The 20544-nt window shown below is 38.9% G+C and overlaps 1 protein-coding gene across 1 annotated transcript in view; it reads right to left on the bottom strand.

Annotated features, from left to right (window-relative positions):
- Positions 1–15896, bottom strand: part of LOC137281392 (cilia- and flagella-associated protein 300-like) — a 43508-nt gene extending 27612 nt beyond the window's left edge. Inside the window, exons 1-6 of the mRNA XM_067812589.1 lie at positions 15784–15896; positions 14275–14356; positions 13416–13488; positions 12766–12932; positions 10753–10925; positions 8789–8855 (exon numbers count right to left, since the gene is read on the bottom strand). Coding sequence (XP_067668690.1) covers positions 8789–8855; positions 10753–10925; positions 12766–12932; positions 13416–13488; positions 14275–14356; positions 15784–15881 — 660 coding nt within the window. The 5' untranslated portion in view covers positions 15882–15896. The remainder of the gene's footprint in view (positions 1–8788; positions 8856–10752; positions 10926–12765; positions 12933–13415; positions 13489–14274; positions 14357–15783) is intronic.
- Positions 15897–20544: the final 4648 nt, after the last annotated feature.

Here is a 20544-nt window from a genome sequence, read left to right on the forward strand (position 1 = left end):
CTTTTAATAAGCAACATAACCGGAATCTTCCATAAGTGCAACCAGTGTGACAAATTGTTGAGAACAATGCATCTGATATGCATGGAGCCTTTGATAACTGCAAACAGTCAGACAAATTGCCAGACAAATCATTGACTGCTGAGTGAGTAACAAACTGAATCTTTGACAACTGCAAGTCGTCAACCAGTCTGACAAACTGTTGACAACCAGGTGTCTGGTATGCACTGGACCTTTGATAACTGCAACAAGTCTCACAGACTGTCGACAAGCAAACTGTTCACATGAAAAGGTTGTAATATAATACACAAGTGACTGGTGATATCCAATAAATATCTGATATGATCAATTGCTGACACATCAAGTACAAAATCATTCAAATCTGTACTTTACTGAGAGAGTGATATCATAAATACAACATGATTTACACTTGACCACTTTCTAAACGGCATTGTATAATCATACCCTTCGGCTGTGGGAACCGTGCCAATTTACACATATCAGTGGGTACACAAAGTCTGTGGTCTAGACTACCAGTTGTCTAATTCCATTTTTATGGACGCCACAGTGCTGACTGGGTTAGGCATCCTTTTTTGTGTGCTGGTGATTAGGTGTCTGACTCAGAGGGTGTGGATTCAAATGCCAGATGGCACTCAACACAGCAAAAGTACTAGACTCTGTACTTTACTGCGAAAGTGTAATCCCAAATATAACCTGTTACGTCTTGAATATTCTCAGAACGGTCAAACCAACATCCTTGTTCATGGGAGCTATACTCTTCAAAAACAATAGGGGAACCTGAACATTTCAAGGACAGACATCTTATGAACGCATCACCATTTCCCTCTATCACCTCCCCTAAACACAACGCATGATATGCACGTGCACAACGCAGGAGCCCCATACATGTGCATGGGATCCCATTCTTGATTTTGACGGTTTTCAAGAAGGTGGAGAAATCACTTAGTACATTAATTTTGACACTCATCTTGCATCATACATTTGTTAGTGTTTGTTTCCAGTCATTTGTTTTAAAATGAAAATCGTACACATGCAAACTACATTCCATGCTAAGCAACTACATTCCAAATAGCTATGGTTGTAAGGAAGTGCAAATGGAGATGCACTTTTGAAACATTCAATATTATCATATCAACATTGATTGACACCGATAAATCTCCTAAATATTTTTTATGTAAATAAAAAGATGAAGTTTCCATACATTTTTTGAAGAGTATATGAACCTTACCTCTCGTATAAGCTGTTAAACATGATACAAATATATGGCCTTGAAGTTTTTGCTGAAGCAATGGGGTTACTAAGCCTGGTAGCTGTTGACAAATCTCAAAACAATGTCCAAACATGAATGCAATAAAATTCTCGTTTTCTGCAGTGCAGTAGCCTTAACTTCTTTAGAAATGCATCAGCCCCCTCAAACATTTCCGAACTTGATGCTGCTGACATGGAAATTATCAACCAAGATGGAAACACAAGTAAAAGAACCAATTATTCATCATTTGGGGGTGGTGGGGTAGCCGAGTGGTTAAAGCATTCCCTCATCACTACAAAGACCCAGGTTCAATTCCCTATTTTGGTAGTGTGGGAACTCCATTTCTCATGTTGTTGGGATATTTGACAGAATATTGCTGAAAGCAGTAAAAACTTTAACTCACTCACTCTCGCTCACTCAAGGTTTCGTTAGGAGGTGAATAGTGAATGGACAGAATCAAAAGGGAGCTTCCTGATTTTCTGCTACCACTTAAAGAAAACGAAAAAGTTTCTGCATTTCAAGACAAATAAAGAGAGCTGATTGGTGTTTTTCTAAAAGAATAAAACATTGTTCATGCATATCGGTTTTTGTTGGACTTACACTACCAGTGCATAAAGCACATGTTTGATGTGTAAACACTGAACAGTTTTTCAGCAGTGTTGTCTTGAATCCAAGGACGTTCTACAAAGAAGTGCAGAGTAAAATCAATATTGGAATGCCCTTCCTAACATCACAACATGTTTAGAAGAGGAAATCCATATATTGTGAATGAGACAGGGAACATGTTTACAACAATGAGGACATTGATAAAAAAGTAATCTGATAAATATACATGCAAAAGACCATTGGTAAAACATATTTCTGATTCTGTGTTACAGCTTGTGGTCATGTGTGCGTGCGTGTGTGCATGCATGGTTGTGCATTTGCATGTGTGTTTGTTGTTACACAAAACAGTAAGCAAATATGCATCACAGTGATTATTTTCCCTACTGCCTAACCCTCCCTGCATATGCATCACAGTGATTATTTTCCCTACTGCCTAACTCTCCCTGCAGTGGTACAGCCCTAAGGTTCTGGGGCTCCTTTTCAATTGGAATGGTTTTATTTGTTTTTATCAAAACTATGTATATTCAGAGACTAAGTGTTAGTCTAAACCAAACTACACAGTTGCCTGGAAACAGTTCTTGAGTGAGTGGTTTAGTAGGCAAGTGGGTGGGTGAGCGAAAGAGGAGAGTGAGGTGAGTACATTTTTTAAACACCACTTTCAGCAATATTCCAGCAATATGACCGTGGGCAAATAACAAATGGACTTCACATATTTTACCCAGGAAACAGTTGAGCACCATGGCCCCTCAGTACATTAAGTTGCCTCTATCATGACCAGATGGGGCCCAATTACTGCCTTCAGATGTGGTTTTAAACAGAGTGTGTTCACATTATATTTTTCATCATCTCAAATCAATAATGCTTCTATGAACCACATCATGGTCTCAAAACATGGCAACAGCACCAATGTCTGATCAAAATTTCAATGGCAACAGCACCAGTGTCTGGCCAAAATCTCAAAACATGGCAACGGCACCAGTGTCTGGCCTAAATCTCAATGGCAACAGCACCAGTGTCTGATCAAAATCTCAAAACATGGCAACAGCACCAGTGTCTGATCAAAATCTCAAAACATGGCAACGGCACCAGTGTCTGGCCTAAATCTCAATGGCAACAGCACCAGTGTCTGATCAAAATCTCAAAACATGGCAACAGCACCAGTGTCTGATCAAAATCTCAGGCAACAGCACCAGTGTCTGATCAAAATCTCAAAACATGGCAACAGCACCAGTGTCTGATCAAAATCTCAAAACATGACAACAGCACCAGTGTCTGATCAAAATCTCAAAACATGGCAACAGCACCAGTGTCTGATCAAAATCTCAATACATGGCAACAGCACCAGTGTCTGATCAAAATCTCAAAACATGGCAACAGCACCAGTGTCTGGCCAAAATTTCAATGACAGACCTGAGTTCCTGTTTCTGATGAAAATCTCAATGACATACCAACACAAGTGATTATAAATTTGTTAACATTATCACAGCTGTTATCAATATCATCAAAACACCACTGAGTGTCTATCCCAATCTCCTTATCATCAAACAGCACCAGTGTCTGATTAAAATCACAATATCACCAAAACAGCACCTGTGTCTGATCAAAATCACAATATAACCAAAACAGCACCTGTGTCTGATCAAAATCACAATATCACCAAAACAGCACCTGTGTCTGATCAAAATCACAGTATCACCAAAACAGCACCTGTGTCTGATGAAAATCACAATATCACCAAAACAGCACCTGTGTCTGATCAAAATCACAATATCACCAAAACAGCACCTGTGTCTGATGAAAATCACAGTATCACCAAAACAGCACCTGTGTCTGATGAAAATCACAATATCACCAAAACAGCACCTGTGTCTGATCAAAATCACAATATCACCAAAACAGCACCTGTGTCTGATCAAAATCACAATATCACCAAAACAGCACCTGTGTCTGATCAAAATCACAGTATCACCAAAACAGCACCTGTGTCTGATGAAAATCACAATATCACCAAAACAGCACCTGTGTCTGATGAAAATCACAATATCACCAAAACAGCACCAATGTCTGATCAAAGTCTGAGTAAATATAGGTACCTGTACCAGTACCTCATCAAAATCAAGATATTTATAATACCAGTACTACCATCCGAATCAGGTCCTTGGTGACGACATAACTGCAGCATCTGATACATGGCCAGCAGCTTTCTCAGAAACCAACCACATAGCATAATTAGGTTCCTATTCGGATTCCTCGCAAAATACAGACTTGTTATGGAAAATACTAAGCATAAATCCAAGGAATCAATTCATTCAGGTCCACATGGATTGATTACTTTCATGCCCTGCTAAGCAATATGCCAGCAATATCATGGCTGGCACAAGAGAGATGGGCTTCACATTACACTGCAAACCCTTGAGTCTCACATGCAGCCTGGGTTAACAAAGGTAATAATGTCCATTATGTTGTATGCCCTTCTAGCATGGCTGTGCACCGTGGAGTTGACACTAAATAATTGGCCTTATTATCTCACGTCCCGGATTATCATGTCTGACATCAAACCTTTAGCTTTCTCATGATGACCAAATGATATAATCACCAGGCCACCCAATGCTCCCCATCTCATGTGGGAGATATCCTAAATTGGAGGAATCTTTTTCAACCATCTGCTGAAACGTTATCATTATTCTGAGTAAAGGTCACACAAGGAAAGGTTTGTAAACATTGTACCTATGTAGAAGCAAACCCAGGGCTTAAGCATGAAGAGCAGACACTTTAACCATTAGGCCACCCCATGTCATGTCAGAGATATCCTTTGATGAATTGTATTCTTCAAAACAAGTAGGGGAACCTGAACTTTGAAGTCTGGTAGAAAGAAAACCCATTGAGGAACATTACAATGACATTCATCTTGTGTATGCAGTATCATTTCACGTTACAACCACACGAAAACACATTATGCACAGGAAGCATGTGCACAACATGGGAGTCTCCTACACGTGCATGGGTGTCATTATGAATCTTGACGCTTTTCATGCAGGTCGATAAATCACTGTAGACCATTTTTTCCAATAATTTTCTTGCATCTGTGCATGGTCAGGGTTTTCAGGGTCAAATCACACAGTACTGACTGAAAATTGTAAACCTGAAATATTCATGTCATACTCCAGTTATCTAACAAGGGGGATAACTGGACGAATAGCATTGCTTTGAATGAAATCCATGTGGTGACGCATTCTCAAATCATCCATTATCATATCAAGATTGACTTAATCCCATATATCTCCCAATTTCGACAATCGTACATTGAAAGTAAAGTTCCCTTATTTTTTTTAAGAGCATATTGTCAACAACCTCCTGAAACATCATTACTTCCAATATGCTCAGGGAAGGATCAAAGGCATCAACAACAATATGCCTTTCCTTTGGCTGTCAGTTATAAATTATCAGCTTCATATTCGATTGCATTAGAATACAAGGTGAATAAAACGATTTTTGATGCCAAGAAAGTGCTCGAAGTCAGGCCAACTGGAACAACACCACAAACCGGTTTCAGGTTGGGCTTGAGAAAAGTGGATTCATCTGCCATTTAGGGAACCGGCTACGATTCTGTTCTTTACTTTGGCTAGGGTACATTTCTGTGTACAGAAACGTACCTGGGGTAGATTAATGTAGTACCTGTGCCAACTACATCCCCTTCAGCCCTAATTCATGTTATCCTTGAGCAATTAATTTCAACCCTCTGCTGAAACATTAGAGCGAGTTCTGAGAGGTAAAGGAGTCTCAGTTCTCTCCCACAGACACTGCCTTCTGCACTAATCAACTTCACTGACAACACCACATGGGCAGTTACAACAGAGAAAGGGGGCTAGGATTACCAAGGTGTTGAGATCCCTTCGTGCAGCATGTTGAGCTGGCTGATGCTTGCTCAGCAGATCAATATCACACAGACTGTCATCAGAAACCCTATAGCTCTACTGGAGAACTCTATGCTCATCTGATCTGTCAGTTGATCACAGTCCAATCTGATCTGTCAGTGATCACAGAGAATGATATTAGTCAATCCATCACTACAATCTGACTACCCAGATATCTATCACTGACACCTATATCAAGGGTTCCATTTTTTTTTTTTAAAAGACAAGTGACTTCAAGAAAGTCATGACTAATTTTCCACGTGCCCTGATTTTTATGACATAGTCATGATGATGCAATTATGAAAAAATAAATCAATAGATATTTGATGTTAATATTTAGGGACTAGTTATCGAGAAGTGACAAATAGTAAACAAAGATAACTCTACTTTATTATCATTGTGAAATTTAACAGAGTCATTTTGAGCAAATTTGAAAATAAATTCCATTTTAACTGCAGTTTGAAACAGTAATCAGATATTATATAGTAGCCCATGGACAAGTAAGATACGACTATTTCATTGCCCCAACTGACTTGTCCAGTGTGTTAGACAATGGGATTTTTTAACCCCTGCTATATGAAGAACATTAACCTGAATAATATCACGTTCAATCTGACAGTTATTATACTGAAGAACCATTTGATAACTGGGTAACTCCATTCAAAATCATACAGCTGCGATGAGTTCAGATTAAATATCCTGATTCTCAAGCCCCTGTGAAGGGGTGACATAACTTCAAAATTGATAATACTGTACAATGGTACAGTGGCACATGTAGATTCACTCATAATTTTTCCACTATACTGGCCGATTTTCTTGTTGATTTTCAAGATGAACAACATAACTGACATTGGAAAGTCAACTGGACACTGGAACAGCGTGTTATACAAATTTGCTGGCCTGACAGAAAATAACTTATTTTCAGATGTACCAGTCCAGTGTTTTTTTCTGTCAGGCTATACTTTTGTATTTGGGATATGATGACACATGTCAACCAAGTCAGCGAGTCTGATCACCCGATGGCCTTTACGATAAGCATGGGTTACTGAAGATTCATTCTAACCCAGATGTGATAGTTGTAAACAGTAAAGAAGCTTAGAAGTTGAAGCGATTGAGATATCTGAACATAAATTTGTAATTTGTTGTAGTTCTCAAAAAATACGAATAAAGATCATAATCAACATTTCCACTGCATCTCTTCTTTAGACGAACAAGGTGGTCCTTCAGTTTGAAAACAATTCAACCAACAGTCTACAAGTTATTACCTGAAGAAAACTGTCACTAAAATCATGTAACTATAGATGTCACTTGGCTTACTTGTCAGTTACATGTCAGAGTAGCTTCCCTTGAAATGTCATGAGGATTGATTGCAAAAGGATCAAAAGCTGATAATGAGACACTGACTAAAACCAAATACACAGTATCTAATATCAAAAATTACGCACGTTGATCATGCAATGGCCGTGCAGATATCCCCCTAATCCATCAATCCTTTAATTAAAACAAACTGTGCATTTGCTGCACGATTATAAGTCTCTGTTTGGTGCCTATGCAGTGCCTGTGCAATGCCACTTACAGTCCATGGGTTTACGATTTTATTAATTTGTAAAACTCCACTGTCTGAATAAATTGTAGAGGTTGGAGCGATGGTACAATCATATGACAATCGTAAGGCTGCTGCCTGAAACTACAGGCAGAGTATGGGTGCGATAGACCCATTGTGGCCCAAATGGGAACCAGGCGTAACATAAATCTGAATTTAGAGGGTTAAACAAGCAAACAATACAGTTTCTGAATGACATATTTTTCCTCACAATTCCAGTAAGCATTTTGTTACCATCTCCACACAAGGACAGGCATAGCCTGTACAATCCCTTCAAACGCAGAAGACCTCACCTGGGTTTCTAAACAATACTGCCTAACATTTTCATTCCGTGTTTAGGCAAGACCGATTTCATTTCTTGTTTTACGGATCCGCTGAGCTCAGAAAATAAAATCCTAATGTTTTTATTGGTTACAAATGTAAGCTCACAAGAAAATACCTTTTAGGTTTTTTACCCATATTCACTTCAATAATTGCCAAAAGTGAGATAATTTAGTATTTCGAAACAATATTACTTTGATTGAAAATTTTATTTTCATTTTTTCCCCACCTGCTTTTAGGTATTCAGAGGACAGAAAACTGTAAAACAAGAAATAAAATTGGTCTGACCTAATATTTATACAATAAACTGAATGTGATTGGCTATTGCTACTTAATGGGGAGTGAGCTATCTTACATGGAATGATGAGACAGAGGGGAGTCCTTAATCCTTATAGTTCTAAACTGTTTAACCAGGGACTGGGATAAAGAACTTGGAGAATGGACCATTTTCAGGATTATTAGTTTTTTTCTGAATTTCGAATGGGCAGTGTATGAAACTCCAAATAAAACCAGGCAGCCCACCGGGCTGATAACTGAAAAATGTTGCTGGCCCTGTCAACATGTAACCAGTCCTGTATTGAAAACAGGAAACTGAGGTAAGGTGTTAAATTACTCTTGTCAAAGAATTACTTATAGTGAGGCAAACTAAAACATATGCAAAAGCAAACTTTACAAATTGAGACAAACAGGCAAAGTCAGAATAGTCAGTATCTTTGGCAAGAATGGTCTCTACATGTTCATCATGCAATTAGCACAAGGGACTTGTAACTCTCCTTGTGTAAAACATGCGCAACAACAAATTTAACGAAACAAGGAATCATTCTTTAGACCAGTCAGGTTTACTGTTAGATAAAAGGGTAGGATGACCTGTGGAAGTTATGGTTTCATTGATCATGAACTATACATAGACATATATTTTCAAAATATCACCTGTAGTCAAAGATATGGTAAAATATATACCAACGGAAAATGGACAGGCGCACAAGGTTGCTTGGTTGCTTGGTTGCTTATTACAATACGCATGCTTCTTATCTCATGGTTCTGGTTCTATTGAGTTGTCACAAGGAAAAAGCTTACCTCTGCCTGTATTGAGAAGACGCTGGACACAATGCTGAGCTCCTTGGTTTCAGGGTTCTTTTGGACGCTGCAACAGAACACAGAATTTTTCTATACTGGGCAAATATGACTGCAGTGAAAACTCCTCACAGACAGCCAGAGGACTAGAAATCTAATCCAGCAAGAGTTATGTCCCTTGGTTTCACTTCTGAAATGAACAGGCATTGACTTTCACGTAGATTAAAACATAAATAATCACAAGAAATTAATGGGACCAAATAAAGTCTCCCTGACTTTCATTACTCTCTGCTTTAGAGATTTAAAAATACACTGTAAATACTTGCAAAAGTACTGTACAAAAGAAGAAGAGATAGATAGTTGAGAGGGGGACACTCAGAAATGGCCTTACCATGAATGAGACAGAGAAAGATTGTCCCCAACTTTTATCGCCTTGTGTTTTAGAAATTTAAAAATTCAACAACATAAATACATACAATACAGTATGATAGAAGTAAAGATAGATAGCTGTGAGCGAGTGAGTGAGTGAGTGAGTGAGTGAGTGAGTGAGTGAGTGAGTGAGTGAGTGAGTGAGTGAGTGAGTCCTATAATAGCCTGTATTGCTTCTTGATTGTTGTTGTTTAAATGAGACATGATACGCTGTAACCAAATTTCCCACAGGATAATAAAGCATTATCTCACCTCACTTTATTCTATCTTGACTTAAACATCCCCTCCTAGAAACCTTCTTAAAAATTTACATGACACATCTCTGAGTCACTGAGTGAGTAAACTAAACTACAGTGTAAACTAAACTAGTGTATGAGGATTCAGATCTACAATGAATTTTGTCAACTGACAACAGGGCCCATTGGGGACAAAAATATATCAGCAGCTGATTTTAATTCCTATAATGATTGCTGAAGACTCATCTGTTTTCACTGTATTATTACTAGCTACCTGACTCTCATTATGTATATTTGTGTATTATCCACCCACTTTGTTAGTGCTTTTAGCATGGACCTTGTGCATGGAAAAGGCGCATTATAAGATTTATTATTATTATATATCACTTGATAAATGTTTCACGTGAAACGTTAGACAGTAACATTGAAAAGGTATGGCTTCAGTTTAGATTAGAAAATGTTAAGGCACCGATTTCTCGAAACAAACTTAAGTCTGAGTTTTGACTTAAGTCTGAGATATTTCAAATTTGAGAAAACGCTTTTCACAGAATGAACTGAAATCGGTACACAACTCAAACTATATTAAACAGTTGAGTTTCGTGGATAGATGACTTAAGGTGTTCGGGTTTTTATATTTAGAAATGCAGTTGAGTTAAAAATTCAGCTGTTTCAAATTGTGAAACTCAGTTTGAGATTTGAGTAAAAACTTCATTTTTTTTCGAGAAATCGGGGCCAGGTTGTTAATTAGGAGATAAACATACTGTGTTGGAAAATCAGAGGTATATAATGAAATTTGAAATAGATTTAGAACTGATTGTATAGCATAAGGTTATAAATAAAAAAAAATCAGAGCTATTATAATTTCGTTATATACCTTGTTATATAAGACAGTACATTTATCTTCATTCTACCATAACTGCTATATGAAGATTTAAAAACAATACACACTCTGTTGGAAAATCAGAGGTGGGTAACATGATTATATACCTCTGAATGACTTTGATGAACCAATCACAATCCAGTATTTATTGAAGTCATGGTAGAACTGCCCTTAATTGATTCCAGAGAGATAGCATCAAGAAGAGACTCACATCTACAAATGTGAATAGTGTCAGCTGACAACAGGGCCAGTTGGAGAGAGATACATATCACTTTATGAATGCTTCAGTGCATCAGTGTGTGTCAAAGTATCATTGAATTATTTGTTAGTGTATCACTGTACGAGTGTATCAGTGTATCGCTGTACCAGTGTATCATTATGTCATTGAGTCAGTGTACCACAGTGTATCATTGACGTCCTACCTGATGAGTTCTTTGTAGAGAGCCCTGGTAAACTCGAGGTACTTGTCCAGCACGTCCTCATACTGACAGAGCTGGCCTCCTAGACACACATGCTTGAAGAGGCGGAACAAGAACTCATCTCGGTCTGCATCACTGAATGTGTCGTAGTTATCAGAATCTTCCAGTAACAGCACCTGGAAAAAAGGACAATAGTCACAACACACCTGTGGTCTGTCCCACTCAGAAAATAAACGCACACCTGGCGCCTGTCCTATGCAGCCATTAACACATATCTGGAGCCTCTCAAACACAACAAAGAACCACACACCTGAGGTCTGTCCCACACTGTCGAACACATCCAATAAACAAACACCTGGGGTCTGTCACCACAAAAAATACTGAACACTTGAAATCTGTCCCGCACTGTTCGAAAACTATAATAACGATACACCTAGAGTCTGTCCCGCACAGCCAATAAGCACACACCTACAGCCTGTCCCACATAAAAACACACCTGATATCTGTCCAACAGAACCAATAAATATACCCTTGGGGCCTATCCCACACAGCCAACAAACACACACCTGGGGCCTGTCCCACACAGAAAATAAATACACACCTGGGGCCTGTCCCACACAGTAAATAAATATACATCAGGTGCCTGTCCCACACAGCCAATAAACACATATCTCAGGTCTCTCCCACACAGAACATAAATACACACCTGGGGCCTGTCTCACACAGCAAATAAATACACATCAGGCACATGTCCCACACAGCCAATAAACACACATCTACAACCTGTCCCACTCAGAAAATACACACACAACAGAGAACAATCTCTATAAGTAACAACTTTTTCATTACCACTCATGAATTAAAGAAGGTGTTATCCATAAAGGTTGTTCTATATTGTAGTTCCTAACTTCCCTAACTTCCAAAATACCACTCCAACAAATAAATACACACCTAGAACCTGTCATCATGTATCAGAAATTCTCATAGGACAATACATGTTGCACACATCAAAGCACCTATGTTGGAAATCAGTAATGACTTTCAAAATAGGCAAATCGGTTTCCAGCTGAAAACTTAATATTATATAATCGAATGGGGGTTGGGACAATTCACTAAATAGATCAGTTTGAAATAAAATCGGTGGAAATCTGTGGATCCACAGAAGATTGCCATCCCTGTGAAAAGGAATATGTATGACATTTTCCATCATGCCTAAACACAAAATATGTGGTTACAGGTTGTAAGAAATCTTGGGTCCAGTACCAGAGATTAAAACATAAAAAAGAAATCGTCACAGAAAAAGTCTTTAAAAAGCACAAACAGTTGAAAAAAACATTTCCTGTCACAATGAGTACATTGTCCAATATGTCAAGAGAATACTAACAGCAAAGATCCAAAACTGTCAAAGGCAAACATGTTTACCACAAGGATGATAGGTATAATAAGTTTCGACAAGAAATGTACACTGATTATGCTTTGAAAGTGGGAAATTAACACTACAGACAGACAGATGCTGGTGGCCCCCATTTTGAAATGATGATAATAACGATAACTAGACACTGAATTTTGCAGAGGCTGATAAAAACACAATGATGTTTAGAAAGTGGTCAGATGTAACATATGTCTCATTTGGAATGAATTTTCTCAGTAAAGTACAGATTCTAGTACTCTTGTTGAGTTGAGTCCCATCTGGTTGAGTAAGCCACAGTAGCTGAGAAACTGAGTGGCTAAGTGAATGGCTGAGAGGGTTTGATGGCTGACACTGGGTGCTGGCATTTAGGTGCCGGTCTCTGGATGTGTGGATTTGAATCTTGGGTGGGACTCAACCAAACGATTACCATAATCGAATCTGCACTTTACTGAGAATGGTAATCCCCAAAATAACATGGTACTGAGGATAATAGACAGAATTACTTGGGTTTAGAGAAGAAAATCACCAGTGACACAAATGACCTCAGATCACCAGGGACACAACTGACCTCAGAAAATCTGTGACAGAATGCACGATGTCCATACCTTTCTTAGTTCATCTGCGATTGTAAAGTCTTCATAGAATTCATCAAGGCATTTATGTAGATGTCCACTCTCTCTAGCAATGTTGTTCTCATAGAGACGGTCAAAAAATGACATGGACAGAACAGAACACGGGATGGACTTGACCTTCACAGACTTTGCTGGGATACCTGATATAGCAAAGATGTAAAGTCAATTAAAGGGATTCATTCCCAAGTTAGAAAACACAACCACCTGTTAGAAGTGATCTTCAGTAAAAGATGCATGTATCAGGAGGTGACTTAACAGGAAGGGTGATCAGGCTCCCTGACTTGGTTGACACATGTCATTGTATCCCTATTTATTAGATTGGTGCTCATACTGTTGATCACTATATTTTCTGGTCCAGACTCAATTCTTTACACACCACTACAATATAACTGGTATATTGTTGAATGTGGTGTAAAACTAAACTCATTCAATCACTCAATATCAGCCTTAGACAGAGCCAAGATGAATCCTTAGATATTCCTAGAAATGGAAGGCAAACTTTTGTGTATTCATTGGGTGTGCCCTTCAAACTGTGATATGAATTTTGTGATACAGAGCAATTCAGCATATTATTAACAGCCTTCATAATAAGTTTCAGGTAGCAGTCACGACATACTACCTACCCACAGGGCTCCAGCGACAGGTAGCAGACACAGTTTGTAACGTTGACAAAACTTCAGGATCATTCATGAAGTCCTGTAATGATAACACGAGAGAGATTTATTACACAACAATCTCAAAGGTGTGTGTGCCATGAGATTTCATAAATTTCGTGACTGTTATCATTCAATAAATACACAAAATAAATAAAACAATTACAAAAATACTCTGAAGAGAAAAACATAATGCAATGACAAAAGATTAGCAGTCTCACATTCAAACTAAATTCCTATGACAGCAAAAGCATTCACACAAATCAGATGTAACCAGCTTTATCCACGAATCAATCTGTTGCTGAAAGATGAAGAAAGAAGGAAAATCCTTCCTCATGATCAATACCCCAGCAAAATAAGTGAGTGAGAGAGTGAGTTTCGTTTTATGCTGCACTCAGCAATATTCCAGCTCTATGGTGGCGGCCTGTAAATAATCAAGTCTGGACTAGACAATCCAGTGATCAATAGCATGAGTATTGATCTGCACAACTGGGAACCGATGTGTCAACAAAGTCAGTGAGCCTGACCATCCGATCCTGTTAGTCACCTGTTATGACAAGCATAGTCGCCTTTTATGGAAAGCATGGGTTGCTGAAGGCCTATTCTACCCTGGCCCTTCACAGGTCTCAAAACGGCAAGAAACCTGATTCCCTCAATCTGTCACTGAAAGATGAAGAAGGAAGGGAAATCCTTCCTCAATACCACAGCAAAATAAATAAGAATATAATTACACAAAATCAAGCTGGCAAAGGATTTCTGAACATTGGATCTGTGTTAGTTTTAAACTGATATCATGGGCTGATACAGTTAAAATGACAAGCCTGCTTACCTGTCCAAAATGTTCCTTCTGGTAGGCTTGAAATGGTTGGTCAAAGCTGTACATCTGTATCTTCATTCTTCCTTTCATTGACCTGGAACAAGTTGCTGTTCTATTGTACGCACAGTAACTAAAGATTAGCTGGTACACCTACAGAATACCAGATACCTACCATCCATATTGTTTAGTGTCATGTTACCCTAAGCCTAAACTAACCCAGAACCTGACATTTTTTTGTGCACTTCTAAAGTACACTTCAAAGATGGCAGAAGGTATCAGGTATTCTGCAGTCTTACAGATAAGCTAAATTTCTTTTGTCAGCTCAAAAGGGTCCTAGAAATATTTTAGTTTTGACGATCACTTTTGCAGGAGTTGTACACTTGACAACACAAAGCAGCAAATGCAGTTTTCATTGTAATTATAAGAATTTGTAAGCCCTGGCGATGTGATCCACTCCACCCTGCTTTATTAATGAGGTTGGATTGGGAAGGCTTGTAGAGGGGGGTCATCTTATCTGTCATGTCACACCAAACGTGTTACTCAAGTACAATGATTGATGTTATGAGCGACAGCTGATGCTTTCACAGAATGACACACAATTACGTGACCAGTTTTATGACCTGATCCAGCCTTAACATGGGTTGCTTAACGTTGGGGCCTATTGTAACTTGGAATCCTATCATATCGTTTCTCTGTAACAGTGATATGTTTTCTTACATATTTGCCCACTCTCAGCAGTATTCCAGCATTTAATATGGTGGCATATAAATGATGAATCTTGCATCCAGAGAGTGTTTGATATTAAGAGCATTTCCGTGCCATAACCGTAATAATCATATGACAGTTGAAGAGACCTGTGAAGGTCCAGTTAGAACTGATATTCAGGAAACTCTGTCTGTTGCAAGAGGCGACTAACGGGATCGGGTGATTGAGTTGAGATTGAAAATCTGATGTGCTGTTGTGAAGGACATCCAATGATCAAGGTTAAAACAAACTGCCTTTGATCAGCTGAACTGGATATCAGCGCTATATATGTAAATTAGCATAATAATAATAATCAGTGAGTCATTATTGTGTATGCTCATTGTTTATGTAAAGCGATATTGAATGCATTTCACGTTATAACTATAATTTCAGTCGAGAAAACATAGTGAATAGACTCGCCGTTGGGTACGTTTCTGTACACAAAACTGTACCTGGTGTACATATCAGTTATGTTTGCACATGCCGACAAGGTATGTGTGTCAGTTGTACAGTAAATAACCGCCACGCACATTTTGACGTCAAGAGAAGGTCGCGATTTACATTTTGCATTCTGATTGATAAGCAAGGGTGTTATGAAGCACCTTGCGTCAATCACAAGCACCTGTATTGGTCATACCAATGCCCAATTAAACAAGTGAACAAGTGTGATTCAAGAATGTTCTGCATCTGAGTCCTTAGCAACTGTCTAAGCGTCACTGTCTAGAGCCATGACTTGCGTGACAAAGGTGTGGATTTGAAAATGGAAACTGTAGGCACCATTTTAGTAAATCGTCTTGGTTGTCTTTTCCATCAACAACATCGAAACGCTTTCCACAGAGCTGTTTGAAAGAGAATTTTACGTCTCGGTCGGCCATGTTGGTAATACGGGTTGAACTAAAAGTATCGAAACGAAATTTGAGTATCACCTCAGAATATGCAAACGATATAAGTCAGAGGGAAATACATGCCTAGTTATTTAGGGTAAAGATACACAGATTTGTGAACCGAGATGATTTATTTCTTTTCGTGAACACAACAAGGGTGGTTAAGCGAGAGTAAACTTGTGCGCATTCAAATTACCTCCCTTGATTAGAATTTATCGTCTGCTTCTGATCGGTGTTAACGGACAATATTTACCAAGCAACAACACATAAACTGTACCACCATATGATTCGTGGTGATCATGTTTGAATTTATCGTTTCCATGTGTCTTGTTTAATGGAGTTTTTAAACGTTAGTTATTCAATGCGACTTTTCGACGCCTGAGTGACACACCCTCTCAGAATGTGCCTGGCTGGTTTTTTTTGTCGACACGCGTGCTACAGACAGCAGTCCAAGTTCTCATGAAAGGGTCGTTGTCGACACAGGTTCTCTCTCTCTCTCTCTCTCTCTCTCTCTCTCTCTCTCTCTCTCTCTCTCTCTCTCTCTCTCTCTGTCTCTCTCTTTCTCTCTGTCTCTCTCTCTTCTATGTATGTATGAATGCATGCATGCATGTATGTATGTACCCATGCAAGAATGTTTCGAATTTTGTACTCTAATACAAAATCAACATATAGAAATAGTAAATTTTAATACCCCATGCTCATTGAATCTTGTTGAGTATGGTGTAAAACTAAACTCACTACAGAAACAACCAGTGCTGATCGATGGCCACTATAGCGACACTACCTGAGGCTAAGAATTGTCAGCCTCAAAAGATATTTATTCTGATCCTTTTTTCCATACTAATTCTAAGCTTGTGTGAGAAATTAATAAAGCTGAGATATTGTGCCTGAATAAGAATTATTATTCATTTCTAAAGACGAATTTCCATTGGGCCTGACGACAGAGGTTAGAATACAACTCAATGTATTTGACAAATTGACAAGACATTCTTCAACATATGTCCAAATTATAGGATAAACTGACGAGCAAAAGAACGTACACAGGTTGTGTTTCTTCCAATAACATAAAAAGAACAAAATCTGATGATGGAATGGAGAATGTATATACAAGCACATTGAAATACACTTGTCTTATCGGCAAAATGACATTGTAACATTAAACAGACATGTAGTTATGATTACTGCAGAAGGTTCCTACGATGCTAGAAGGTCAAGGTCATTCAACGCTGCTGTCGGTGGGCCCATATGGCAGCAACACGAAGTCGTCTTGTCGTCACTGTCAACAGCCTCACGCAATGACCCAATGGTGTGACTGCTGATGACGTCACCGTCAACATCAGGTTGCGTAGCAAGTCAAAACCTTGATTACGCACTGATTTCTTTTTGACTGGGTTCCGTCCTATTACGCAACTTTGTGCAATAACCAGTCCAGATTAATTCATTTAACTGGATGCATAATTATTAATGAGCATGATTTAATACATCTAAGCACTTGTATATTGCATTAAAACGCTCCTTCCAATCTTTGCAAACAGCGTGCTCTATCGTACTGAAAAATGGAAACTCGGAAATCGTGGAAATCTGAAAATAAGGCTCTACTGCTAGAAATATTTGGCGGTCTGGTACGGAACTGATATTATAATAATATCAATCTCATTGTGCGTTACTAAACTACACTAAATAAGCATAAAAAAACACATCACATCTCTAACCAGTGAGTCAGATGCATTGTGAACCATTTTCCGACTTCATCAAACAGGGACAGTCTATGACGTCTTATTTAAGGTGATCCGTGAAGGTCCCGGGGTAGAACAGGTCTTCAGCAACCCATGCTTGCCATAAAAGGCGACTTTGCTTGTCGTAAGAGGCGACAAACAAGATCGAGTGGTCAGGCTCGCTGACTTGGTTGACACATGTAATCGGTTCCCATTTGCGCAGATCAATGCTCATGTTGTTGATCACTGGATTGTCTGGTCCAGACTCGATTATTTACAGACCGCCGCCATATAGCTGGAATATTGCTGAGTGCGGAGTAAAACTAAACTCACTCACTCACTCTTAGTTAAGGTCACGTTGCCTACACCTCACCCTAAAACATACTTGTTATTAAAGTTTAAATTAAAATTCTTTTGTAAATAGCATTTTCTTATGAAACAAGGAATTGGAATTCCGTGTAACCAGAGTTGTTTGTGATGTCTATTTGCACTTTCACACGAGAAAATTCGCATCGGCTGAAAAGTGGATCATTATGTTAATGAGATTCATGTTTGGGTATGGTGAATAATCCGCAGATAGCGACCCCATTGAGATGTTGTGACTCTGGGACGCCCAGCTCTGGGTCAATAACATGTCGTATTGAAACGGTTAAACAGCCGAATTATGGTTTGTCTTGTGCAACCCAATGTCCTTGAAATACGGCTGTTGGAAGCACCCATTTGTGAAATTCCCGTGACCTGTCCTCGTTGCGCAGACGTCAATCTTGGCATTTTATTGTGAGATTTTTGTCAAGTGATTGTTCAGACTTCAAGAGGTCTGATACCCTCTGTACGAAAGTTGCAGAGGACAATAATCACAATTTTCAAACATTTATGCAAAACACGTTAATATGTATTTTTTCTTTGCTTTTTTTCTATAAATGAAACATGATGGTTCACACAAACCATACAATCAGCATTCTTCAATAATTTTACCAGTAGGAACTCAAATTTGGGATTGCAGCAATTGCCACCTGTGTGCTGTCTTTTGCTCGTCAGTTAATTAGGGCACTAAAGATGATAACAACTCTGTTAGAAAATGAACTGATACCGAACGTGAGAAAGAGATTATTTTTACGCCGTACTCAGCAGTAGTCCAGCTATATGGCAGAGGTTTGTAAAAAAATCGAGTCTGGACCAGACAATCCAGTAATCAACAGTATGAGCATCGATCTGCGCAAATGGGAACCGATGGCATGTGTCAGTCAAGCCAGCGAGCCTGAAAATCCGATCCCGTTAGTCGCCTCTTACGACATACATAGTCGCCTTTAATGGCAAGCATGGGTTGCTGAAGGCCTGTTATACTCCGGACCTTCACGGATCAATACGCAACGCTCGACTGAGATAGTCAGTCATCTAGGAAGCTCAGGAACAATGCACCAAAGTGCCACCTTTGATATAGTAAAAAAGGATTACACCAGCAGATATATGGGTTTCTATATGGACCATAACGTCAGTGTTCACAAATAGTGTCTGACCCTTTGACAAATCTGGCAAATTCACCAGCGGTCAGATAGAAATCACCAACCTACCAGCCCCAGTGTCCTACTGAATATTTCACAATGTCTTTGTGTGAAGTTGTTATTTGCGGCATATGACACTTGTTTGCTGTTCAGAAATCTTACGTTTGTTATCAGATAATGTTAATAATTTCAATGCAAATTATAAGAAATGTCAAATCTGAAATGTTTGTTAAACTTTATTCTGTCGGTCTTGTGAATTTTCAGTGGGTCAGACAGACATCTGAAACTTACAGGACCCAATGTCCTGTTACTTTGAAACACCATCGTGAACATTGTAACGTTTTCAAATATTAACAAGAAATGCTTCTATGTTTGAACCAGGAACTTGCATGGCATGTGATGGCTTCAAATTGACAATTTCGAGTAGCGACATTTTGATGAATCTTTGTAAAATTTGACAGGCAAATCTGAAATTGTCTCTGCCCTGTGAACCCGTGAAGGTCCCGGGGTAGAATAGGCCTTCAGCAACCCATGCTTGCCATGCAAGGCGACTATGCGGTATCGGGTGGTCAGGCTCGCTGACTTGGTTGACAAATGTCATCGGTTCCCAATTGCGCAGATCGAGGCTCATGTTGTTGATCACTGGATTGTCTGGTCCAGAGTCGATTAATTTCAGGCCGCCGCCATATAACTGGAATATTGCTGAGTGCGGCGTAAAACTGAACTCACTCACTCTGCCCTGTGCACCAACATTCAGAATTTAAATTTTCCGACTGTTCCACAATGCACAATCACATAGGCCGCCCTGATAAGAAGTTCACAGCACTGTACATATGTCGATTAAATTTTTACCATTCGATAAATAAAGAATGGAAAATTAAACAGAAATTATGTGATTGTAAGTAAGATGATTCCCACAAAAGTGCAAAATTTGGCTTGGATCTTACGAATATCAAATTCATGAAAATTATTTATACTACACTAAATTAACATATAAGTCTATGGAAATTTCGTCAAGTGTCCGAACACACTGGACCAGACAAACCGATGACGATTATCATGAGCATAGCTCTTGGCCGCCAGGTTACCAACAGAGGTGACTACTCCTTCTGAGAATCTTCCGCTGTTTGTATATTTAGATATATGACATAGGGGGAAATCAAGTGAAAAGCACAGGGGTGATTATTGATGTTAACTTGCCAACCCTGCAGACAGGAAATCAACACAGATCAATCACAATCTTCCTTTGATCTTGATCACATTGTCTACGTAATCTATTTCAGTGTACAGAAAGCTGTTTCCTGCTGACACTATGTAAAATCCCAAATACCGAAAAATGAGTCTGCATATTGTCAGCAGTGAGAGCTGATGCAGTTCGCTTGTAAAATAATGAGCTTATCGTGAGTAGACCTCAACTATGTACTGTTATGCTTGGAC

The sequence above is a fragment of the Haliotis asinina genome, chromosome 4 (assembly GCF_037392515.1).
Source record: "Haliotis asinina isolate JCU_RB_2024 chromosome 4, JCU_Hal_asi_v2, whole genome shotgun sequence".
Lineage (NCBI taxonomy): Eukaryota > Metazoa > Mollusca > Gastropoda > Lepetellida > Haliotidae > Haliotis > Haliotis asinina.